This window comes from Malus domestica, chromosome 03, assembly GCF_042453785.1.
Source record: "Malus domestica chromosome 03, GDT2T_hap1".
Taxonomy (NCBI): Eukaryota; Viridiplantae; Streptophyta; class Magnoliopsida; order Rosales; family Rosaceae; genus Malus; species Malus domestica.
The window spans coordinates 18,645,376-18,671,695 of NC_091663.1; the positions used below are offsets into that span (position 1 = coordinate 18,645,376).

Below are 26,320 nucleotides of genomic sequence, written 5' to 3' on the forward strand. Positions count from 1 at the left end.
TTTGAAAACTTACCCAGGTGAAATGCAAGAGATTTCAATGAGAATTAGACCCTGAACTCGTCGGAGTTTGTCCGTTTTCCTTTGTTGGAATCACATGCAGGGAATTAAGCCCTCGAATTAACCACAAAAATTGCAACACAACATGATTTAAAACTCAAGAACACAATACAGTGATAGAAACATCTCATGGGTTAGAGATTGAGAGCTCAAGCTCTCGGCTTCAATTAGGACCTCGCACCATGCACCGATGCCACATGCAAGGCCATGGTTGGGTTCCTTGAGCTCCAAGGATTACAAAAATAATATTTTGTGTTTGATTTGTTGAAGGGTTTGAAGAGGAAGGAGAAGGCGAGCTCCTAGGAGTGAGCTGGAAAAGAGAGAGAGGGAGAGAAAATAGATAGAGAGAGAGAGAGAAAGAAAAGAGAGAGAACCAGTCAAATGAGGGGGAACATGTCATTATTTTAAAAGTCCAATTGGAGATGCATTTTATTTAATCATATTTTAATAAAATGGACTAGGTTATTTTTTGTTAGGGGTGGAGATGCATTTGGCATATTACTATTCATAAGATTTATCACTATTCATTGAGTGGATTAAATAGGCTGGGTGCTGACACATTTTTTTAGGGACGGAATTGCTCTAAAGAAACCATTCATCAGAGCCGTATAATTGAATACATTTGAGCTGCATCCATTGCTCTTCATAAACTCCACTATCTTCCTAGCCCTACCGACTTTCCCACCATGGCAAAAACCCATTAATCAAAATGTTGTAAGCTAGGACATCGGGCAAAATTTGGTCCTTTGAGATCATACATTCGGACAACTCCATTGCTTCTGTGAGTCTTCCACTTCAACAGAGACCACCCATGAGAGCTGAGCACCTAAATCAAATTAGGGCAAGAAATTTTGGACCTTTCATTTCCTTCAACCCAAAGCAAAATCAAGATCCCCATTCTTGAAATGGTGCTTAACCAAGGTGTTGACAATGCATTTTAACTCTGAAGAGAAGGAGCATCGATAGAAAACTAAAAAAATTGTTAGGGTTTCAACTACAGAGTTGAAAGGTTAATCTCAACCATTGGATTTCATTAAAAAAAAATTCGTGTGATTCTCAATTTTTACAAAATCATAGGAAATCCAAAAAAAAATACATACAAATCCATAATAGAAATCCATATAAAATCTGTCAAAATCTATATGAAATTGTACAATTTATTAAAATTATTTAAAATCAGTCACTTACAAAAAAGTGTATTAAAATCTTCTGAAATCCAAATTTTCTTCTTCCATTTTCATTTCACTTTTGCCGCCTTTTAACTTCCCTTCCCTCGTCGATCTGTGCTACAAGTCACCGGTGAGCGCACACTGCTTAAACTGCGCACCACCCCCTACCCCCGTCTCTCTCTGTGCGACTGTGGAGCACACGAACTGAATTGGCAACTTCAACCGGTAGGTCTCTCCTTCTTCTCCAAGCTTTGCCTTTAATTTTCGTAAATTCAGAAGCAGAATAGTTGCAGTGCTGGAAATTTGAAACCCTAGAACGAAATCTGAGCTTCCAGTTTTTGTTTTTGGTCTTCGTTATTGCTGATAATCTAGTTTCGTAGACTGCGTATATATATGGTATTAGCTAGGGTTTGGGTTCATACAGAACTTGTTAGTCTCTTCTCTCCCTCCCTCTCTCTCTCTCCCTCCCTCTCTCTCTCTCCCTCTCCCTCTCCCACTCTCACTCAAGCACGCTTGGGCAGAAATGGAGGTCCGACCCGAGATGTTTGTGATTTAGCCTTATTGAAATGGATAATTTCTGTTTTCTGGTGGATCCCATTTTCGTGAAGCAAAATTGTTCGGGATGGCCGCAAAGTACTTCCACTGTGCTAATGGAGCAGTGAAGTATTATTATTTGGGTTATAGGTTTGAAATAATAATTGTCGATTTTCCAAGCAATGCTTCCCGTTTGTGTTAAAATTACTTCTCGAATGCTAATTGTGAAGCCACTAACTCAGGATTTCTTTGGTTTTTTTTTTCGTGTGTGTGTTCGTCAACGCCCCCCATCCCGATTACATTCTAGTAATAGTTGCTTAAGTTACATTAGTATTCTGGTTTATGGCTCATAGGGAAATCCTTGAGTTGTTTACTTAGTATGACTGTCACTTATATGTTTCTTTCACATTTTCTCAGAGGTTGCTGATCTGGTGGTTTCAATATGTACATAAAGCAGGTGAGTTTTTGTTATAGGTGGATTACTGTTAACCTTGTTTTTTCCGAGTGATATCTATAGGGCCCTATTTACTTTTTCGTAGATTTCTAATATTTTATTAATATGTGCCGTCCTGCAATTAGGTTATTATTGAAGGATTTAAGAGCTACAGGGAACAAGTTGCTACTGAGGCCTTCAGCCCAAAAGTTAATTGTGTTGGTAATGATATCTTTCCTTGCAATTGCAACGGATGTTTTTATTTATTTATTTTCTTAGTTTTATGCTAGTTTATAATATTCATTTTAACTGTAACTGATTGGAATATCTTTGTAAAATGGATAATGTACTTCAAAGTATTAGATTACAAGAGGGTGATGTGCCATATTTGTATTTGTTTGGTTAGCATAGTAATAGACATCAGACAAATGAGGTGCTGAAGTATCTTATCTAGGTTCTTAAGGTGTGTGACGTAAAAAGGAGTTTTATGACTGTCAAGGAATGTTTAGCTTGCCAAGCTCATGGTGTATATGGGTTTTTAAACGTTCATTGCTGCACAACCTATCCTTCTGGATAACATGAGCCCTTCTTTTTGGTTTTTCAGATAGACCTCTGTGCAGCTTTGCAGCTTAAGATAAAATCTTGTGTATTAAAATTTTGAGGTCATTCAACCGAGATTTAAAAAAAAAAAAAAAACAATTGAGTCTTCAATAGTTTTATTCATTTGATACCATTGCATTTTTTCTTGTAAAAGTATGCCTATGTGTATTCGAGATCTTCTCCATTAAAGTAAAAATGTCAATCGTACTTCTGTATCTGTATTTGCTTGTTTTCTAATTCCATTCTAAAACATGTTTCTAATAAAATTCCATATCTATTTCAATGATGTTTACTGCAGTTGGTGCCAATGGATCTGGAAAGACGAACTTCTTCCATGGTAAGTATCAAGTATGAGTGATTCTTGCATTGTTTCTTTCCTTCGGCCAGTATATATATTTGTCCTTTTGGAACTGTTAACATTGACTTGTTTACGTTTGTTGATTCAAAAATTTTATTTAGCGATCCGGTTTGTACTAAGTGACCTTTTCCAAAACCTTCGAAGCGAGGATAGGCATGCTCTACTCCATGTAGGTCTCTCCGACCGTTTGCTTTTGTTTCAAGCTATTTTGTTGAACTAATTGCCTAATAAACAATTTGTATTGCAATATATGCTTCCTCATGATTGACCAGGAAGGTGCAGGGCACCAAGTAATATCTGCGTTTGTGGAGATTGTCTTTGATAATGCTGACAATCGAATCCCGGTAATGTTTATTGATCATATCTTATCAGTTATTTTCTGTAACTTATAGTTCCCTTTCTCTCTCTCTCTCTCTCTCTCTCTCTCTCTCTCTCTCTCTCTCTCTCGCTCAGTACACATGTATGTCTTTTTTCCTTGTGAATATGGAAAATTTACTGAAACTACCTCCTAGCACTCAACCCACTTTGAAAGTTTTGGGCTGCCTAGTCGCATCTTTTTTCCCCACTTGGTGCATGGGTTGTGCAAAGATGATCACTATAGGAATGGTGCTTGCAACATTTTGTTTTTCTAATATAAATCAAGTTTTGGTGTGAGTGCTACCATTTGAGGAAAAAAATCTTATCTGTAATAGAGGCATTGATTGGATAGACCTGTCTTTTTCAATTATTTTCTTGTTTGGAAAGCTGCAATTAGTTAGCTTTATGGAGTTTCTATAGCTGTTTCAGTTTTAGGGAGATTTTTTTTCCACTCTTCTGTTTTGGAAGTTAAAATACATTATCAATCTTCACAAGTGGAGTAATGTCAAAACAAGTACAAGACCTGTATTTTCTGGCAAAACGTGTCATGCTTAATTTAACGGGTACAACTCGTGATGAGTTGTGTCTTGTGTCCTCTCTCTCTCTCTGATACACTCAGTATACTCCGAGGGCTTCCAAGTAACATGTTAGTGTATAGTTGAATTAGAGCGAGGAAGAATACAATTATTTAAAACTATTCCTTATTAACTTTTTTTTTTCTTTCTAAAATCTAAAATATCATAAATATCTAGTTCTGAATTATAAATGTGCCCTGCCCCCAGCTTGTTGTCAGGGCATGGTAGTGACTGCTGTCATAGCAATCTTTTGGGTGTGTGCGTGGAGAGGAATAGAAGAATTGTTTAGGAAACAAGGAATGAAAATGTGGACATAAGTTTTTGGGCGGAGTGAAGAATGTTGAAGTGTTTGGGATCTGTTCAGTCACTGACTATGTTTCCTTAATAGAAATAGAAGGTTTGGATTTTGGGGGCTTTAAGGGTGAGGACATATTTTCTGGGATAGAGTTTTTTTTTTTTTTTTTTTTTTTTTTGTGCACTCCTCATAATTTATATTTTTCTTTCTAAATATAGAAAGTTTGGGTGCATAATGAGTTTTTTTGGAGTGCCAATAACAATACTCTTTGGGAAAATGCTTTTTTGTAGTTTATTCTGATTGGAGGGCTTCAGTTTTTAGGAAAAGCTTTGTACTTGTAATAATAGTCTCGGTAGAACATAGCTCTGCTTTCAGAGCTCCTGTTTAAGTATTTATTTCTGTTGATGTTTCTATGGAAAAGGAAAACAAGGGGCAAGGATGACGTTTGTTTCTAAAGGCATTTAATGCACAAACCATGTATGGAGGACATACAGGTGGCCATGTAATTTTCTTTTTGTTGTATTTTTTATTTCTTATCTTCTTGCTACTGTGTTGCTGTATACTCTGTTAGTGTAGTGTTGATGTTGTAGGTTTCATGTCTTGTTTTAGAAGTGGAGTCCTCATTCCCTATTTTATGCATTTTTTTTGTATATCTGGACAGTGTTGTTTCACATTAAAGGTAGGTGATTAAACTATAAAGTATTCTAAGCCTAGTTGTCCATACTTGAATGATTTGAGAAGGCAAATATCGAATTCGCACATCGAGTATTCTAAGCCTTGCACCTCGATACGTAAAAATGATGCCTCTCTGTGGTTGCTAATTGGTTTTGGATTGGATACTCCAACTTGACAAGTTTCAAATTACCTCTGTTTTTGGTTGCTGTTTTATGTTTGTCCAAGACTTATGCACAAGTAGTGATATTGCGTTTATGGATTATTGTTCATTTTGACAGCTTCAGCTTACTTCACTGCTTTAACACCAATTGAAGCACTTGCCATGCTTTCTTATATGGGTTATATCTCTTTCAACTTTTGCATCACTTCACGATAGGTTGATAAGGAGGAAGTGCACTTGCGAAGAACCATTGGTTTGAAGAAGGATGAGTATTTCTTGGATGGAAAGCATATCACGTGAGTGCATATATTTTTGGGAAAATATTAATATGCTGTGTATAATGGGGTTTTTATTATGAGATCCTTTTCCATGGTTTCTGTTGAACGACGGATGATAACTCTAATTTCAGGAAAACGGAAGTTATGAATTTACTAGAAAGTGCTGGGTTCTCTCGCTCCAATCCTTATTATGTTGTGCAGCAAGGAAAGGTATGATTTTCTACTTGTTTGGACATCATATATTTACCTGAGAAAATTATTCATTGTTATATTTTGAGTATTGTTGTGATTGTGATTGATGCACTTTTTAATTGGTATTTCTAATTACATGTTTTTGGACTCTTTCATAGATAGCATCCTTGACACTGATGAAAGACTCTGAACGTCTGGATTTACTGAAAGAAATTGGTGGTACTCGAGTGTATGAGGAGAGGCGTCGAGAAAGTTTGAAAATTATGCAGGAAACTGGCAAGTCATTATTGAATTATTTGTTTATGGTTATTATATATGGTTTCTTACAAGCTTTTCTCTTTGTTATTCAGGAAACAAAATAAAACAGATAGTTCAAGTTGTTCAGTACTTGGATGAGAGATTGAAGGAGTTGGATGAAGAGAAAGAGGAACTAAGACAGTATCAGCAATTTGACAAGCAGCGGAAATCTTTGGAATACACTATTTATGACAAGGAACTTCAGGATGCTCGCCAAAAGTTGGCAGAGGTTAGTTGAGTTAGATTGCTAGGCCATATAAAAGGTTTGCATACCGAACCGAAACTCATATCACGATTACCGAACCGAAAGTTTCAGTTTGGGCATAATTCATACTGACACCGAACCAAATGTTTCAGTATCCCGAAAATTAGTAATACCGAAAATGAACAGTTTCAGGATGGTTCAGTAATATCAATTTCAAAAGATTTACCTTGATGTAATTGAAGGTGGAAGAATGAGAGGGAGTCCAGAGAACTTCGATTATGAAGTTGAGGTTCCTCCAAAAACCCAGATTTGGTTTTGAAGGTGGAGGAAGCTCTTGATGATGGAGATTGAGGAGAGTGGTGGCTGGCCGGTGTTCAGAGCAAGAGGGAGAGTCGGAAACAGAGAAGAGAGAGTGGAAGTCAAGAGGGAGAGGGTTGGGTTCAAGAAGGGAAGAGAAGAGAGGGGGGGGGGGGGGAGGAGTAGTCTGACTCTTTTATTCAGAATGAAAGGTTGGGATTTAACCTCAATCAATCTGACGGCTAGGATTCTTTAGAATTATATATATATATATATATTATGTATTATAAAAATTAGAAATATTTATTTGTCCAATCCCCGAGATTTTGGGTTTCGGTATTTTCGGTAGTCTGTTTGGGAATTTTTGGGTTGGTTTCGTGATTTCAGGACAAAATTCCCAGCCCTAAGTTTGCACAGTTTATCTTCTCATTGCTCTTGAGAAGTGATATATTTATTTTATAAGAAATATATTTTTATTAAAATTGGATGCAATTACGAAGTGTGAATGAGGTGTACACAATCTTATGGAGCCTATAATACAGAATCAGACCTTTCAAATAGATTCTAAGTTACAAAAACCTCCAGACTTGAAACCTAAACTCATTTCACATACATCATTATAGAAGAGTGAGAATAAACCTTACACTCATTCGGAAGTGGCCCAAAGAACTGCCAGGTATCTAACTTGGTCCAGTTGTTCGTCTACTCCCGCACCCTTGAATCAATGTTAATCTGCCACCTCTGAATAATAAAAAAATTCCTTCCAATTACCAATTTTGAAGCTGCCTTTTCCACCTTCTCCACCGCTGTGCTCTTGGCCTTCCCCAAGTGGTTCAGGAATAATATTTAGGTAGCATATGCAATTTGTCATTGCATATATTTTTGTAACCTGTGGACATGTTTGATGTTCAGTGCATGTATGAATAATAAATAGCTCTCTTAGAAGTGTTTGTGCTGCCAATGAGAATTCTCACTCTACATATCTTTAAAAGAATGAATGATGGTGTTAGTAACTATTCCGTTTAGAAAGTTCGAATAGTAAAAACTCCAGTTTGATTATAATAATGTAATCCAAAATTGAAGAGCTAAAATAACGGTCCCACACACCCATACAGATATATATATATACACACACACACACACACACATCCTGTGCCCTAACTCTCTTCGGACTGCAGACAAACATGCACAATGCTGACCTCGATGCCTAAATTATATGCTCTTTCACCTTGATTCAGGTAGAAGATGCTAGAAATAAGGTTTCTGAAACTTCAACAAAGATGTATAATACAGTGCTGGATGCCCATGAAAAGTCTAAGGACCTGGACAAGATTTTGAAGGATCTGACGAAAGAGCTTCAAGCTTTAAATAAGGATAAAGAAGCAATAGAAATGCGAAGAACAGAAGCAATAAAGAAGCGCACAGAGCTTCAGCTTGATGTCAACGATTTGGAGGAGAAGAAAACTGGAAACACCCGGGTCAAAGTAATATTCAAATTGTGTCATCTGCTGTGTTGTTTTTCTAATTTTCTTTTTGTATCAGTTTTCTTTGTTCTAGTCATAGGAGGGACATGAATGATGCATTTGTTGATCTTTACATGCTTCCAGGAAGATGCTGTGAAACAGCTGCAGAGTCTGCAGAAAGAAATTAAGGATTCAGAGGAAGAACTTAAGAAAATAAATCCTCTGTATGATAATCAAGTCAAGATGGAAATGGAGATAACAAAAGGGTATGTCTATGTAATATTAGATAATCTTCTTATTTCTATCCCATTTACAATGTAGTTTAATTCTAGTCATGAGAAAATGTTCATTTTTCCTTTGATTGGTGGAAAAAAAAGTAGAGGGGGATTATGTCGACTAATTAATAAATCATAACATATATTATAGGTGTTTAATAAACCTCCATTTTTTCTGATGGATCTATTTGAAACAGAACATTTATTACTCAATATTATCTATCAATACTTCAAACAAACAAGGAGTTTCTTAACATTCATGTGCAACTCTAGCTCATTTACAAAAATCAATTTGTTACATCTAGTCTTTCTTTTATAGACAAATTTTTTTTCTTGCACACTTATTCCATGTGCTTATGTCTCTGCCCTTTCCTCTACTCAGTATGCAGTGATGATAGGTTATTAAGTTTAATTTGGCCCAGGTAATATTATAGAACAATTTCTAGTCTAGTAGAAGGTTTGAAGTGTAAAGATGAGCGATTGGAACTTGCTGCTTAGGAATAGGCGTCTTTTGAGTAACCGGTGCCTGGTGATGGTGATTTCCTCTTGAGCAGGATTTTTAGTGGTGTTCTGTTTTTCAAATTTCGAAGTCTGGTTTGCAGTCTAGAGGGTGACATGATTGTGAGTCATGTAAGTTTCATAGTCCTTGGGAAATTCATTTCTCAGGATTTTCGTCTTCCATTGGAATGAAGGACCTACACAAACCTGTGGGTCAAAGATAACCTGAGTTTCAGAAAAAGTTGAACATCAAGTCTGTCCAAATACTGGAATATGTTTGGACCCTTGAGAAGTCTTGGTATATGTGCTAATATATTATCTCACAATTGGTTCTCTTGGAATATAGAATAATGGAACGCGAGAAGCAGCTTAGCATACTGTACCAAAAACAAGGTCGTGCCACCCAGTTTTCAAGTAAAGCTGCTCGTGACAAATGGCTCCAAAAGGAAATTGATGACCTTGAACGAGTTCTTTCTTCAAATTTGGCACAGGTATGGAGGCTTCTTTTTTTTAACCGTATATTTGAAGGGCTCCAAAAGGAAATTGATGATCTTGAGCTAGTTTCTTAAAATTTGGCACAGCAATATTTGAATGACTTCTTTTTTAAGTGTATATTGTACCTTCTATGTCATATCAAGGTGTAGTTGAAGTATTCCTTAAGTCCATATAGTACTTTAGTATGTCTTTCTTATTTCCAACTACTAGAAGTATGCACGCTATTATTCCTTGTTTCACCCCAATGATTGTTTCTTTAATTTTTGTTTAGATTTCTATGCATACAGATTCAATTATATCCTCTTTTCTTGATTTAAGTATTTCACCTTGTTCGACCAAAAGAAAATTATTTCACCTTGAATTCACATCATTTCTCAAAACTTTCTTTGAATTAGACGTGTTTGAAATCACCAATTGCCTACCATGAAACCACCGTTCTCTTGAGAATATGCAACAATATTCCATCTAACTAAATGATCTTGGTCCCTTCACCAAAGCCTTCCCATGTAAAGCCCTTAATGAGATACCTTAAAAAAAATCCCCTTTATGAGATACCATAAAAAAAAAGTCCTTTTAAGGGATTCTCCAATATGTTAGTGCCTTTGCTTGGAATCCAAAAGATAGAGAGGTAGTTGGCACACTGCATAAGACTGATTAAATCAAAGTGAGTCTACCTCCTTTACATTGAAACACTTTTTTTTAACCTTCTAACCACTTCTCCATTTTCTCCACAACCAAATCCCAATAATTATCTGCATGTGGATTACACATAGCAGAATGCCCAAATATTTCATAGGCCAACTGACTACCTTAATGCTTAGCATTTCTGTATTTTGTTAATCTCACTCATTCATTTTTGTGTTGCTAACGGTTCTGTGGGGTTGTTTGTGTGGTTTTATTGTAGCTCTGGAGTTATGTTGTATGATTCTTTGTTCTGCTCTGTTTAGACTGCCTTGGTTGGGCATTTAGTCTTGTGGCTTTTGGTTCACTTTTTGATTTGGCATGCGAGTTGACATTCCTGCTGCCACATCTGATGTCCTTAGTGCTTAATTTTCTAGTCATTCATAACATTTATAAACAACGTATACTGTATTATTTGTACCAAATTTTTACTTTAATCTATTTTTTACTTTTGTATGTTCCAGGAGCAAAAACTTAAAGATGAAATTGCACGGCTTGATGCTGAGTTGAGTGACAGGGATGTCTACGTTGAGTCTCGAAGAACTGAGATTGCCACTATTGAATCTCTCATCTCTCAGTCACATGATGGGTTTGGTCATCACAAGACACAGAGGGACAAGATGCAGGATGAGCGCAAGTACGAGTCTTTTGAACTAAATATTCAATGAATTTGTTACAACCATTCCTATATGAAATATTTTTTGTTAGGTCCCTGTGGAGGAAAGAAACTGAACTTTCTACTGAAATTGAGAAGCTGAGAACAGAAGTTGAAAAGGCTGAAAAGAGCCTTGATCATGCAACTCCGGGTGTTAGTAATTGCTTTCTTTACTTTTTGTAGCTTCTGCTATGCTAAACATGGATGTCATTTGTGTGAAACTTAAAGTGATTGAATTACTATAAACGTCGGTAAATGTTTAAACATTAAAATGTATACAATATTATATTCTGAGAAATCACAAAAAGCAAATCTTCTGAAGGATCACAAACCAAGTTAAGATATATAATGTTACATATATATTTATGCTGACTTACGGAAAACTATTTTTGAAATCACAAAACAAATCTTCTGAGGGATCACAAACCAAATTAAAATATATAATGTTAATATATATATATATATATATATATATTTACGCTGACTTACTGGAAACTAATTTTTTTTTTTAAATGAAGTTGCAAACATAGTGCATTTCTAATTAAAGCATGAATATTCCTAGCTTACCATTTTGGGATTTGATGCTAGAACTTTTTTCAAAACCTCATGCATCTTTGTGATATAATGACTTTGAACTTCCAAAGCCTTAAAGGTTATTATGTTGGAAAAGAGTGCAAAAAGAATCTAACTTATGTTTCTAAGTTAATAAATGCAGAAAATAATTTATATGTTTTGTTTGCATTATGATTCCACTTGTTTTGTTGTGTTGTGATTATGTATTTTATTATGTCTATAGCTTTTCTATTGGTGCATCTCAAATTATGAGTTTTTTTTTTTGCTTCTCGCTTTTCCATGTTTAAAATAGTTTGATATTCAGTCATTAGGCAGTACTATATGTAACATTTCACTTTTCTTCTCTGTTTCTTGTCTAATACTTTCAGGATGTGAGGAGAGGGCTAAATTCTGTTCGTAAGATCTGCAGAGAGTATAATATACGTGGGGTATTTGGTCCAATCATTGAGTTGCTTGATTGTGACGAAAAGTTTTTTACAGCCGTTGAAGTAACTGCTGGGAACAGGTACTCAATGTTTCATTAGGGTTCTACCCCCATTCTTTTAGCTGTTGCCACATTTACCAAATGGTGTTATGATCTGTTAGCTATCACCTTCATTGTTTCTTTGCACTTTAGTTCTATTATTGATTTCTGTTCTTTCTGAACAGCTTGTTTCACGTTGTGGTTGAAAATGACGAAATATCAACCCAGATAATTAGGCACCTTAATTCATTGAAGGGTGGACGAGTTACATTTATTCCCCTCAATAGGGTGAAGGCTCCACGGGTAACTTATCCACAGAATTCAGATGTGGTTCCTCTGTTGAAGAAATTAAAATTTGCTCCGAACTATACCCCGGCATTTTCCCAGGTTAGCTTCTACCTGAGTTATTTATCTTATAAATCATTGGTTATTGGGTCAATGTCAGATTCATTATATCATTTTGGTAGTTGAGCTATTGTGGTCAAACCTTGGTTGTGATGGATCTGGCAATTATTACATCAAAAGTGGACCTTTTTTTGTTTGTATTGTTTCTACATACATACATACATACATACATACATACATACATACGTACATAATCTTAAGTTGGGGATCACTTTTATTTTTAATCCAGTAGAACCATTGTGTTACTCAAGAAAAGGGAGGCAAAAGAAACCCCAGTATACACGAAGTACAGATTTACAAATTTAGTGTAATTAACTCTATTACCTACAACTATCTATATGTCTAACATGGAACCACTCAAAAGGACGACTAAAACCTTAACACTTAACTTCATAACAGTAATGGTGCATTTGCGTACAGAATAAACTTGGAACTCACCCATGCTTGGGATTTATGAAATGACACCTTGATTTACTTGTTTGGGTTCAAAAAAATGGAAAATATTTAATTGCAAAACTGTAGTGATGCATTTGTATGTAATCATCTTGTTCCTATGTTTTCTTCATAGAGTGAATGATGAAAACATGATTGACATTGAACCTATATATTCAGAAGGTGCAATAACTCAGTATCATGCTTGATAGAGATATGGGTTTGAAATTTCATTGGTATACCTTCTTAAGTTGGTTCACTTTAGGATTATGTGTTCTCTACTGGGTATGGTGGTTTCTATATGTGCATATCTATTTGTATTTTAGCATTCTTGAATAATGCTTCTAACAATGTTGAGAATGACATGTCATCATTATACGCTCTTAACGTAGGTATTTGCAAGAACGGTTGTTTGTCGAGATATGGATGTGGCTACAAGGGTTGCTCGTAATGATGGTCTAGACTGCATTACTTTGGAAGGTTTAGACAGAGCTCGAGGCTTTCTCTGCATTGTGTTGCACTGTTTTATAATTATTAGTTCTAATGGCTTGACAAGTCACCATGTATTATCTAACAGGTGACCAAGTCAGCAAGAAGGGTGGCATGACGGGAGGATTTTATGACCATAGACGGTCAAAATTGAAGTTTATGCATATAATCATGCAGAATACAAAATCTATCAACATGAAGGAAGAAGAGCTGGAGAAAGTAAAGAAAATGCTTGAAGATATCCTTTTGGAAAATGATTTCATATACACGCAGAGCAGTAATCTTCCTCCGTAGCCTTTTAATTTACTTTATCTGTAAAAAAAAGTTTCCAGGCTACCAAAATGCAAGAGTGAAAAAAAAAACCACTTGATTGAAAATAGAAGTTTGCTGCTGATGTCTAAGTTGAATTTTCACATAAAATACATGGATTTGTTAATATTTAGATAAAGAGCTAAACCTTGAATTCTTCAGTCTTGTCAGCTGGAGTGATTTGATATCTTATGCACTTCATAAGCTGAGCATTAGTTTGAAACCAATGGTTTTAATCATTTCCCACCAAAACTTCTATTCTTGTTTTCTGGAAATTAACATTTTGATAAACCCAATTCGAACTGATTGACTATAACAAAAACTCCTAAATGGATTTGACTGAGCCGTGTCGTGTATGTTAATTGCTTTGAAGCCCTTGAATCTGTCCAGTCCCGTTTCTGGTTGCTAAAGCCAATGAAAAATCTGATGAAAGATAATCAGAGGCCCCTGCCTGAATTTTATCCTGTCTTAACTACCTAAGTTGGATGAAGATCTGAGAAGGAAATTGAATAAAAATTACCAGTATCAAGTAGGTAATCCTTTTGTGATTATCTAAAATTTTTTAGCATTCCAGTTATATTGATTAAATTTGGTAGGAGTTTTGTTTTCAGATTGGGGTGTTGTTTCTTTCTCTTCCTTCTTTGTTGGTTTTTTGTTCTTTTAACATTTACCCTGTTTTTTGTTGTTGACTTTTCCTATTGGTTTTGGGTTCCTTTTGTGAACTGCTGGTCCACTTGATTATTCTTCTCATTTCTCTCGTGGTGATATACTCTTTATGTTTTTTCAAAAAAAAGCCTTGTTTTACTAAATTTACCTCACAGATAGACAAAAAAATTACAGAACTCGTAACTGAACAGCAGAAAATTGATGCCAAGCGTGCCCATGACAAATCAGAAATGGAACAACTTAAGCAGGACATTGCTAATGCTAATAAGCAGAAGAGTCTGATTTCCAAAGCTTGTGGGAATAAGGTATTTTTGGCATTTGAAATGACATCATTTCCCGTGCCTGGAGGAGTTTCAGTTACTAGCTGATTGTTTTATCATTTATCAGTCGTGTGTGCTTATAGTCTTCCCTCTTAACTGTAGAAAAAATCACTGGCGGATGTGGAGACTCAAATTACTCAGCTTAGAGCCAGTGTGGCCATGAAGAGAGCTGAAATGGGCACAGATCTCCTTGATCATTTATCTCCAGAGGAGAAGGATCTTCTCTCAAGATTAAACCCTGAAATAGCGGATCTTAAAGAGAAGCTTGTTTCATGCAAGACGGATCGTTTTGAGGTTAGCCAAATATAGTTGATTGATATTTAGAGTATTTGTGTGATTGTATCCTTATGTGCATATCTCCTTCTACTCATGTACATTTATAGACTGAAACAATAAAGGCAGAGCTGGAGACTAATTTAACCACAAACCTTGAGAGGCGGAGGCAAGAACTAGAGGCCATAATATCTTCTGTGGAGACTGACAATTATAATGGTGAAGCTGAAATTAAGACTCAGGAACTTAATGATGCTGAATTATTGGTTAAAGATGCAACAGAGCAGCTCAAAAGTGAGGCGTTGATATGCTGTTTTTGAAGTGCCCATTTGGAAGTTTTGAGTTTTGTTCTGTGTTTTAACTACAGTTTTGTTCATCAGGAGTTTCTGAAACTATAGATAGCAAGTCAAAGCATCTCAAGAGAATTAAAGATGAAAAGACTGCGTTAAAGGTAAGGTGGTGATATTGTTAAATTGTAAATGCGTGCTGCCACTGCTAAGATGACTACTTGTGAATGCAGACTTTGGAAGACAAGTATGAGAGGACACTTCAGGATGAAGCCAAAGAGCTAGAGCAACTGTTGAGTAAAAGAAATATGTTTCTTGCAAAACAAGAAGAATACTCAAAGAAAATCAGGGAATTAGGTCCATTGTCATCAGATGCTTTTGAAGCGTATTGTTTCTGTCCTTTATTTTACGTAATAATTGATATCAATTTTATGTACACTATTTGGAGCTTGTTTAGGTTCCAAACTCTCATAATCTGTTTGGGTATTATCTAGGTTTTCTAATTGTTGAAATCATTTGCACCTTAAGATCATTTACCATTTCTCCTGCCAAGATTTGAATCTAAGAACAACTTCTTCCCACCTGCCGTGTTACTTGAGCTTGAGTCCTATGTAGTTAGTATTCAACCTGTGTGATGACAGTCCATTGTTGATGCATGCAGTTGATTAGGTTCTTATTTATTTATTCTTACATTGAGATGTAACACCGTTGGTAGGTTCGTATTGATTTGTTCTGCTTGAAATGGTAGGTATAAGCGAAGGGGCATCAAAGAGTTGCATAAAGCGCTGCATAGATGCAATGAACAACTGCAACAGTTTAGTCATGTCAACAAGAAAGCACTTGATCAATATGTAAATTTTACAGAGCAACGAGAAGAGCTCCAGAAGAGGCAAGCTGAGCTGAAAGCGGGTGATCAGGTATCAATTCACTGTCAGATCTCTTTTATTGAGTTGGTTTTTTTCGTCTAAAGATTGGCTTAAGATTAGGTTGTCTTGGCAGTTATTTTTTTATTTCAATTTTTGCAGAAAATTGATGAACTTATAAAGGTTTTGGATCAAAGGAAAGATGAATCAATAGAACGTACTTTTAAAGGTGTTGCTAGGCACTTCCGAGAAGTTTTCTCAGAACTTGTGCAAGGTGGCCATGGGCACCTTGTTATGATGAAGAAAAAGGTTTATTGCTGAGCTTGATCTCTTCAGTCTTTCCTCTTTTTAGTCAATCCTGATATGCGTGGACATAGCTTGATGCTTTGTGTTTATTGGTTTAGTATCAGCTGAAAGAATGTAACATTAATGCAGCTCTGTTAGCTGAGTGGCCAGAAATGCTTGACACTCTGTCCCATCTAAATGTTCTTTCAGAAAAATATAGTTTCTTTCTCCTTTAGAAGGATCGTAAAAAATGGTTTCATTCCAGTATTTGTCATCAAAAGAGCCTTAGATCTAACTAGATTGACTCGAGTATGTAGGACTGTCTTCACGAATGTTGCCTTCATTATAGACATTTAGTTAAATTTCTAATGGTTTTACTTGAATATGGGTATTGAATCTGCAGGATGGTCAGCATGGTGATGATGATCAGGATGAGGATGGACCACGTGAAGCGGATTTGGAGGGAAGAGTTGAAAAATATATTGGTGTAAAAGTGAAGGCACGGATATTCTGTTGTTCCTTTTACTAACCTGATGCCTCCACCATATTTATTTGTGATATTAAGTGTCGAGCAACCCCCTGGAGTTAGTCCTGTGGTAGGAATGGTCAAGATAAGTGCCCCAGGAAGCATGGATCTTGAGTGGGATTACCCACAGATGCGTACCCTCCTGTAGGGCCACCTCCCATTGTTTGTCCCACCCATTTGGATTGGCGGGTCTGCATGTGCCCTTGGGATCTGTGGGTCAGAGATTTAGATGCCTTAAATTTTAATTGATGTGCAAAGTTATATAATTTTAATTGATGTAGCAAAGTTATATAATTTTAATTGATTTAGATACCTTAAATTTTAATCCAGCCTCAGTTACAAAATTTTTTAAATTGAAACAGAAAAAAATAGATGTTATGGGTTGTCAGTAAGGTTGTATTTATTTCTGAATTTGTTTGTTTTTCGTTTTTTTTTTTTTTTTTTTTTTTCTTTTGGCAGGTTTCTTTCACTGGACAAGGGGAGACTCAGTCCATGAAGCAGTTGTCTGGGGGTCAGAAAACTGTTGTTGCTCTGACGCTTATTTTTGCCATCCAGCGATGTGATCCTGCCCCATTTTATCTTTTTGATGAAATAGATGCAGCACTGGATCCTCAGTACAGAACCGCTGTTGGAAGTATCCTTTATGTCATATTTTGTTTTCTGTTTTTTTTCTGCTAAAATTAAAGCGCTTCATCAGGCGTTCAAATATTATGCCACTGAACCCTTCATATGTCAGCCAACAGGTTTGTAGATTTGGATATACTGTACAGTTTGCTTGGCTCAGATCTCCTAAAGTGACATTGCCATGCTTGTTTTGTTAGGGTACACCCTATGTTCAGGGGACAGATAGTAGGTTCTGATATCCTACATGTCAATGGAGCAAAAGTTGGTTAAGGGGTGAATGACTAATTATATATCCCCTCTTCAAGTTCTATCAACAGCTTTATCATTCTTTGTGACTCCCTTAGATTAAATGAGTTTTCAATATCCGTAGTTTGCAGCCTTTTAATTTTAGTCGGCCTACCTGTCCGGCCAAGCTGCCACATGTAGAAAACCTACAGATGGACAGAAATCCGCCTTAAATTCCTTTTCATTTAGGGATTGATTATCTGTGACCATGATACAACCCTGAAAAAACTAAACCAAAGAGTACTTAATAACACAGCTCTTAAAGCTATCCTGTAGCAGGTACCCAGTTACAAGCGTAGACATGGCAAATACTCATATATACCAGCCTCTTACGCATTTCCTTTTGATCTCTGTTGGAAGTTTCACTTACCATACAGCTTCCTTAATTACCTGTTGATAGACATGATCCGACGCCTGGCAGACATAGCAAACACTCAATTTATAACCACAACATTCCGGCCAGAGCTTGTGAAAGTTTCTGACAAGATATATGCTGTTGAACATAAAAACAGGGTGAGCCGTGTCAACGTTGCATCAAAGGACGATGCATTGGACTTCATAGAGCGTGACCAGTCTCACAATGCGGAGTAAAGGTTAGACCAACTTTTATATTCACATCATCATAGTAATATTTTTTTTTTCATGAAGTTGATTAGGGAACAAATTACAGGTCTTTTGAGTTCTAAGACCAAAGACAATGGACACGGAAAAAAAAACCCTTGAAGAGTTCTTGTCATTGTAGTTGAACGGCTGTGGGGTCATTATTTTACTGTTATATTGCCTGTTTCATTTTGGAACCGAACAACACTTTTTGTTTTGGTCCCAGCGTGTTTCAAGAACAGGAAAGACGGCTAGAGCAATCTGTATTTCGGTAAATTCACACTGAGAGGAGTGAGATGTTGTACAAAGTAGGTTTGCTGGTGTTGGCTCGATTCTAGATGCTGAAGAACCATTAGCTTTATCCATTGACAATTTCCTGTATAAGGTATTGCTCATAAGAATGAACCATGAGTACATAATACTTATAATCTAAACTATTCCACGGAATTCCGGTGTCACTATGAACCATGAGAGTATGTGTGCATATGATTAAGGAAATTAGGTTCTGTGAGCTGGTTTCGTTTCGTTTCGTTTCGTTTCCCTTTGGAAAAGGTTACATGATGCTTCATGCTTAGTTGATGAAATGTGTATTTGGTTGGACAATGTTTATTTTTGGTATGTGGTTCTAGCACAACACAACTCTTATAACTTTCCAATTGCACAAAATTAATCATGCTAGTTCTGTTTGCGCATATCTCCGAAGCGAGCGTCTGTAATTGCTTGGTATTCACTTCAGTTCCGGCGGCCATGCTGCCACGAGAGCATCAGCCGACGAAATTAATTGCTCTACCACAACTGGGTGCCCAGGGATAACGATAACAACACACTTGACCACGCCACAGAAGTTGATGAGGGAGATAACCTTGGAGCGGCCATCGGACACCATGTTAGTTTGTTGAGAATTTCTTAATGACTTGATTCTTCTTAATGAGGAATTTAGCAACCCAATGCCTCATTTAACGGGGACGATTTATATAAAATAGGTGTCACGTGACGTCTCCAACCAATAATGAATGTCATGTGTTTGGTTTTTCTCAACGCTGCATTGCATTATTGGACTGAAAAGTTACAGTGACGGTGAACCAGTTATATGTAAGTTGCTCTTCTCATTTAACAATTACTTGCAAGTTTGCCGAAGTTGAGTTAGTGGCGTTAATAGGTTGAGTTGTAAGTCAGGGAAAGAGGGGGTCATAATCTTTATCACCAACATTCATAGGGAGCTGATTTACCCTTTTCAACCATGTCCTAGCAAGCTTTCCAGTGAATCCAGAGTCACCATATAGGACATCAGCAATTCCTTGCCCTTCGTTCCGGGCAGCCACGCAGCCACGAGAGCATCGGTCAACGATACGTAGGGCTCCATCACTATCGGCGCAAACTTTGAGTAATGGGTCTAAGTAGTGCATGTGCATTGGGGTATATTATCTAAAGCTAAATTAGTCCTGCGGTTGAAGGAAATCTTAGCAAATTTAGTGGTTTTTCTGAGATGTAAAGAAGTTGAAATAAAGTCTCATAGTCGATCGTAGGATCCTTTTTTTTTAAGGAAAACTAATAAAAAAGGCTTGAAAACTTTGAGTTTTAATGATAAGGACAAAATAAAGGGTAAATTGAATAGTACCTGGATTGACTTTTTAGTGTAAAAATGTGGTTTTTCGTTAAAGTGAACAGTACTGGGAGCTTTTCGTTAAAGTTCCCTTTTTTTTAGTGTTTCTTTGTAATATGAATTCTATGTATAATAATTGAATTAGCCTCACTTTAAGATTCATTGACCCGAGATTATCTTTCATGGATCAAAATTTGAGTGGAATAGTAATAACACGTGACAGTGTTCAGGATAAACAAAAAAAATCTCTCACGTGGTGACTTGTACTGACAGTAAAACGAACAGTGGTGACTTAATGAAACGAGAGATTATCTCTTGTTCAAAAGCCACATTGAAGCAAATTGAGAATGCTAAATGTTGAATAACTTTTAACCATGACAATGACACTGAGTTGCAAATACTTGGTGCAAACAGCATTCCCTCTACGGTTTCCAGAAAAATCGACGACAGTAATGATACAACATTTTGTTATGCCCTCTCTCTCGTGGGAAAGGAATGTTGATCTACAAAATCTCATCCATGGAACAGCTAACAACTTTTCATGAACGGATACGAATGGTACCATGTGTTACTAATTCTTGGTTGGCTTGGTAGTCAGACCAAATCCGAAAGGAAATAGAGGGTCGTAATGTGGATCGCCAACGTTCATTGGGAGCTGGTCTACCGTCTTAAACCATGTGTGTGCAAGCTTGCCAGTGAATCCGTAATCACCAAATAATGCGTCTGTAACACCTTGGCCTTCAGTTCCTGGAAGCCAAGCTGCGACAAGTGCATCAATTCCAGCAAGATAGGGCTGGAGCACTAGAGGGCGGCCAGAAATAACCACAACGACACATTTCACAGCTCCACAGACATTGGCAATTGTGCTTGGTCCAGGTTGTGGTATGGTCAGATTCAAGCTATCTCCAAATGTTTCAGCATATGGGGGTTCGCCCACGACAACAATAGCGTAGGAGAATTTGTTGGACTTCACAAAGTTAGCATCGGGGTTCTCGTTGTAGACAACTTGGGTGGTAGGATCAACTGTACTTTTCACAGCACTGAGGATTGTGGTACCTGTTACAGCATTGAATCACTGACAGTAAGCAAGAGCAATTCTTTTTATGCTCAGAAAGTTTGATCACGTGAGTAAGAAATATAAATTCTTTCCAACAAACAGTGAGATGGGTTGCTAGATCATTCAAAAGAGGAATGAACGCATACTTGTCAATTCAACACGTACCCATCGTATGATCGTTTCCTTCAAGGCCCTGCCATGTGATTGTCCAGCCTCCACATTGATTGCCCAAGTTGTCCGCGTGGCTTCCTGCTACTAGTATCTTCCCAGCTTTTTTGGGAAGGGGAAGCACTGGCTTATAAGCAGATTTTCCGTTCTTTAGCAGAACAAGTGATTTTCTTACAGCTTCCCTTGCCAATTCTCTGTGTACCTGTGAAAAGCCAGCATTTGAAGAAAAGGGTTTGAATACGGCAGATAAAGAGAACAAAGTTATTTTGTATCGTAAAGTTAGAAAGACGGACCTTATTTCCCAGCTGGCTGGCCAGGCTGAGATCCGCCAAGGGATTCTCAAAAAGCCCCATAACAAACTTAACCCTCAAAATTCTCTGCACGGCATCATTGATCCTGCTCATTGGGATGATATTGTTCTTGACTTGATATGTTAGATCATCAATAAAGTCAGTAAAGTTGTAGGGAACCATAATCTGTAACAACCCCAGATATACATTAGCAAACGAAGATAAAAACCTAGCATATCTCAGCTTGAGAAGGTAGTATTCTAATGTAAACAGCAGACGGAAAGTTTATTACAATACAGTGGCCAAAAGTTACACTTTTAATTAGACTAACCATGTCAATTCCAGCACCAACTCCAGCTTGAACTGAGTATGAATAGTTAGCTTTGGGAGGAGATGTAATCCTGTCAATACCCTCCCAATCTGATATGACAAAACCCTGACAGCACCCGCCGAAAGAAACAAGTCATGCTCGGCACTAGTAATAATCTAATAACCACAGTAGACGATTTATGTAAAATGACTTTCCTTACCCTGAAACGTAGCTTGTCCTTAAGGTATCCGGTTACAAGTTCTTTATTTGCATGCATTTTGTTTCCATTCCAACTCGAGTAAGACACCATAACTGTTGCAACACCCTTGCGGATGGAATTGAGGTATGCAGGCATGTGAATGCTGAGCAATCCATTCAAATCAATCACAGTGTTGTTCTCATTGATGCCCTTCGTTGTGCCACCATCTCCAACATAATGCTTAGCACAGGCCGCAACCTTCCCTCTAGAGAAATGGTAAGGAAAACGAGTTACGCCCAATTTTCTTTATGTCCAGATATTTGAAATAATGATAGAATACATCACAGGTAGGTTATATACACAATTGATTTTTTCTCCAGCGATTAAAAGACGGCTCTAGGTCAAATTCTAGTCTAAAATATAACTACAAGAACACCAAGGCATGGTCTCAGTCTGTCACTTTCATTTTATAAATGTTTTGCATCCGACCAATCGAGCCACAGCTAAGGCCTTCTATGAACTCAAGTATTAGTACTCAATCAAACCTTGACCACTAATCTCTGACCAGGCCTACCATGTGGTTATTATGATCAAAATAAATATGCTTGTAGAGGTACTTGTCTGAGACTCTCAAACTATTCACGGATAAGAACCATCACGACGCAAATAATTCACCCTAAACAGTGAAAACAATAAAAAGATCTCAAGTAGCAAATTTTTTAAAGCTGGAAAGAGAAAAAAACGAAGTCTTACTTTGCAGTAGAAACATAGGGAGCCCCCTTTCGAGCAGTGGGAGGCATATCTCCTTGCAGACCAGGTATTATCTCAGTCATTGCTTGAACAATCTTATGGTCTTCACTATAGCTTTCGTAGCACCTACCCCATCTCGGATCTTTGCAGACCTGCAAGAACAGTAGTAATACATAGTTTTAGTGGAATGCTCGGTTGAGTTTTGGAGTTTCTAACTATGGCTTTTGTATAATAAGACTGATCAATTACCGCAATACATGGGGCAAAGACATAAGGAATTCCGGTTGCCCTGACTTCAAGGGCAGTTGCTTCCCCAATTCTCTTAACAAGATTAGGATCTCTGAAACGGAAAACACACGAAATGAAGCATGAGTACAGTGATTAGAAACATCAAACTACATAATTTGACCGAAAGATCATACACGTTCTGTAATGCTTGAATGAAGCCTGTTGATTTCGAATTATTTGGGTGAGAATGAATGTGACTTGCCTGGTGACTCCCAGTCCAACATTATGAGGGAAAATAGTAGCATTGTAGACGTTGTTGTGGCCGTGAACCGCATCAATCCCATAGATCATGGGAATCCCGAGACGGGTAGATAGAGATCCCTTTTGGAGGCCATTCACCAGATTGACCCATGCCTCAGCTGAAGCTTTTGGGGCTGGTTCACTCCCACCACCACTAAGGACACTCCCTGTAGAAAACACCATTATCCCACTAAGACATTTACAAATTACAATCATTTCATTTCATTTGCTACTAAAACCAACATTGACATTACTGTAATTTCACCATTTTCCTTCTCTGCACGCAAGTTCGAATCTCTCCCTTCGTAGTTTAGATCAGATCAGAATATCGATGGAATAAAAATCCAGCATTGACAAACAGAACAATATGCATATGGGGTGAGATGAAGAATTGAAAATGTGGGTGAAGATGGTTTGGTTACCAATAAAATACTTGTTCATGACATCAGGGGTTGCAACAGAGCGCTCGATCTGCGTCATTTGACCAATCTTTTCGGCGAGGGTCATTCGCTTCATGAGGTCTCGGATTCTAGCATTCAGTGGCTGCTTTGGATCTTTATATTTGAAGTAGTCGGCTTGTGTCAGTCTCAGAGCTGACAGTAAGCAGCAGCATAAGAGTAGAAGCCCCGCTAAGGGTATCGAGAATCTCGCCATTGTTGAACCTTAACTGGAGCTTCTGGGTTAGCTGTAATCTGCAGAGAGGGCAGAAGCAAGAGGGCTCCATTAGAAAACATAGAGGAAGAAAAGGAGCGAAAATTAAGTAGACAAAGAAGAACAAGTATTTCGAAAAGATGAGAGCTTTCTTTCTACTTACATTGTGAGAAACTCCAGAGGGAGAGATCTGATAGAAAGTGGAGTGAGACCTGCAGGGGGTGCTTGCGTATAGAAAGAAGCTTTATGATCTACGGATATCTTCTGACTTGTTCTTTTCAACTCGCCTATTATCCAACCGTCCAAAGGATCTCTACGTAAAACTTCAACAAAATCCGCGACGTGGGAGAAAATTTAGCTTATGGCCGCCGGAGCACGTGTTCGGTGATGTTTTATTTTAATTATGAAAAAGTGACGTCATACAAGATTTTTTATCAAAGAATCTCAAGTACACCATCATGTACAAATTTTTTTTACGCATGCTATTATATTAATGGTAAAATATGTCACCAATGGACGAGTCATTGAATTTACACGACGTATTACGTAGAACGCGATCTAAAAATAGAAACCAAAAACATAATAAGAAGCGTTTATCTCTTCCTAAAATTATACAATTTTAAACAAATTAACTGACCCGGCAAAAGAAAAACGTCTAAAATAGAAACAAAATAAAGAGAAAGCATCCAGTTTTAGACGTGCTAACGAGTCGTGTTCAGTTTTACCATCCTGTCAATTGTGAACTTACAAATTGATGATCGACACATAATAATAATAATAATGTTAAACTCACACTGGGCGTAGAGAAAAATGAGATTTTATCCCTTTTTTTTTTTTTTTTTTTTTTGGTAAATCTTAATTTACTACCCTTTAAATTTTATGATTTTCAACATTTAGTATATGAAATTTTTTCATTTCAAAGTCATATCTAAAGTGTTAATTTTAGAACAATTTCATACATCCGTTAGTCTGGTTGTTAAATCTTCTGTTAACTGATAACGTGGCGCCCATGTGGACAATGATTGGGCGCCACGTGTCATTAAGGGATCCATGTGGAAATTAAAAATTCAAAAAAAAAGAAAAAGATTTCCCTCCTTTCTTCTTCGGTTCCCCCTTTCTGTCTCCCCCTTTCTTTTCTGCACCATTGCTCTCCTAAACCCCCATCCTCACTTCCTCCTCATCCTGCACCCCAACCCAGACTCAAACCCACCAAGTCCTCACCCACCGAACCCAAATCCCGCAAGTTCCCACCGCCCTCAACGCCCAATACGTCATTTCTTCCTGTTTTGATTTCACCACCATTAACCACCATGATTCGTTAATGGTGGTATTAATTTCAACACCATTTTCCCTCCAAGGCAGCCCGACGTCTCTCCCATCATGTGCTGTTTCAGAAGCACGCAAGGAAGATTTGCAATTTCTGGAAATCTTGGTGGTGAAATTAATACCAACTTCAATCAATTCTCACATCAATTTCTGAGCACTACTTCACCTAACAATAATTAATCACAAAATATAGCAATTAATACCAATTTCTGGAAATCTTCTTGTTTTCGGAGCAGTACTTCACCTAACAATAATTAATCACAAAATATAGCAAAATGTAAGGAAAACCCACATCAAATCTCACATCTACTTCAATCAATTCCCACCCCCACCAACCCAAAATCCCAAATTTCGCTATCAAATTTCACTATCCCAAAAACCAAGAAACCAAGAACCGAAATGCAGCAGCCGAAAACCCACCACCGGCAGAGCATCGATGAAGTTGCTGTAGATGGTGTCGAGCGGGCAGCGTTTTGTAGTCTGCCGGAGTACAGATCGCCGCTAGATTAATCGTCTGCGAAAAACCCACAAATCCAAACCCTTCAAAAAGCAAGAAAATTATGCAAAATCAAGAAAAATACCACAAAATCAAGCAAAAAATCGCCATGAAGAACAAAACTTCTGCCATTTTGATGAGGCCTTCGAGGCGCGAGTCCTGCTTGATGTTGTGTCGGTGGAACTGGATGCGGTGGAGGGGAAATGGTGGTGCAATTAATACCACCATTAACGAATCATGGTGGTTAATGGTGGTGAAATCAAAACAGAAAGAAACGACATATTGGACGTTGAGGACGGTGGAAACTTGCAGGATTTGGGTTCGGTGGGTGAGGACTTGGTGGGTTTGAGTCTGGGTTGGGGTGCATGATGAGGAGGAGGAAGATGAGGATGGGGGTTTAAGAGAGGAATGGTGTGGTGCTGGTTGTGGAAAGAAAGGGGGAGACAGAAAGGGGGAGACAGAAAGGGGGAACCGAAGAAGAAAAAGAGGGAATTTTTATTTATTTATTTAATTTTTAATTTCCACATAGACCCTTTAATGATACGTGTCGTTCAGTCATTGTCCACATGGACTCTACGTCATCAGTTAATGGAAGACTTAACTACCAAACTAACCGATGTATAAGACTGTCATAAAATTAACACTTTAGGTATGACTCTGGGACCAAAAAAATCTTCATGTACCAAATATTGAAAATCACAAAACTTAAGGATAGTAAACTAAGACTTACCTATTTTTGTTTTAATTTATATGAAATAGACTTATTAGTTGAGTACCAGCTGAGACCTATATTCGAGTTGTGTAACATATTGTGTCTGAAATTATGTTCGCGATTAAGCAGTTTTCAATTTTAAATAAAAATGATATTGAGCTTGTTTTTCAGTTCCAATCACATTCTTACCATGACATTTGTTATTAATCAGGGCGAAATGCTATGTGAAGAATGTGGCAAACTCGTAAATAGGTTTTTTAGCCAAAATGGTTTATGGGATT

At 37.3% G+C, this 26,320-nt stretch overlaps 2 protein-coding genes across 8 annotated transcripts; one reads left to right on the plus strand and one right to left on the minus strand.

Moving 5' to 3' along the window:
- Positions 1–1,185: 1,185 nt before the first annotated feature.
- LOC103425575 (structural maintenance of chromosomes protein 3-like) lies at positions 1,186–19,086 on the plus strand. 7 transcript variants are annotated; one of them, XR_011579320.1, is made up of 32 exons: positions 1,186–1,451; positions 2,178–2,217; positions 2,340–2,415; positions 3,092–3,130; positions 3,253–3,320; positions 3,424–3,495; positions 5,430–5,509; positions 5,623–5,701; positions 5,842–5,959; positions 6,034–6,209; positions 7,721–7,966; positions 8,090–8,211; positions 9,065–9,209; positions 10,359–10,531; positions 10,603–10,702; positions 11,491–11,627; positions 11,771–11,972; positions 12,815–12,902; positions 13,000–13,149; positions 14,040–14,191; positions 14,309–14,500; positions 14,590–14,773; positions 14,860–14,930; positions 15,000–15,151; positions 15,515–15,683; positions 15,792–15,938; positions 16,318–16,413; positions 16,900–17,074; positions 17,750–17,942; positions 18,176–18,334; positions 18,686–18,835; positions 18,933–19,086. XR_011579320.1 is itself a non-coding variant. In XM_070819106.1 (31 exons), exons 7-30 carry the CDS (start codon positions 4,854–4,856, stop codon positions 17,938–17,940), a joined length of 3,372 nt encoding a protein of 1,123 aa, XP_070675207.1. In that variant the 5' UTR covers positions 1,291–1,451; positions 2,178–2,217; positions 2,340–2,415; positions 3,092–3,130; positions 3,253–3,320; positions 3,424–3,495; positions 4,800–4,853; the 3' UTR covers positions 17,941–17,942; positions 18,020–18,396. The 7 variants fall into 7 exon arrangements, 4 of the variants coding, with proteins under 4 accessions (XP_070675205.1, XP_008361897.3, XP_070675207.1 ...); XR_011579321.1 differs by lacking the exon at positions 18,176–18,334; XM_070819106.1 differs by lacking the exons at positions 18,686–18,835; positions 18,933–19,086 and adding an exon at positions 4,800–4,880 and having other exon boundaries at positions 1,291–1,451; positions 18,020–18,396.
- Positions 19,087–19,893: 807 nt separating this feature from the next.
- LOC103418926 (uncharacterized) lies at positions 19,894–23,910 on the minus strand. Its single transcript, XM_008357043.4, has 10 exons — positions 23,669–23,910; positions 23,277–23,546; positions 22,817–23,021; positions 22,576–22,666; positions 22,330–22,478; positions 21,598–21,841; positions 21,399–21,503; positions 21,071–21,253; positions 20,775–20,979; positions 19,894–20,608 (listed from the first exon to the last, which is right to left on the minus strand). Exons 2-10 carry the CDS (start codon positions 23,506–23,508, stop codon positions 20,124–20,126), a joined length of 1,899 nt encoding a protein of 632 aa, XP_008355265.3. The 5' UTR covers positions 23,509–23,546; positions 23,669–23,910; the 3' UTR covers positions 19,894–20,123.
- Between the last annotated feature and the right edge of the window lie 2,410 nt (positions 23,911–26,320).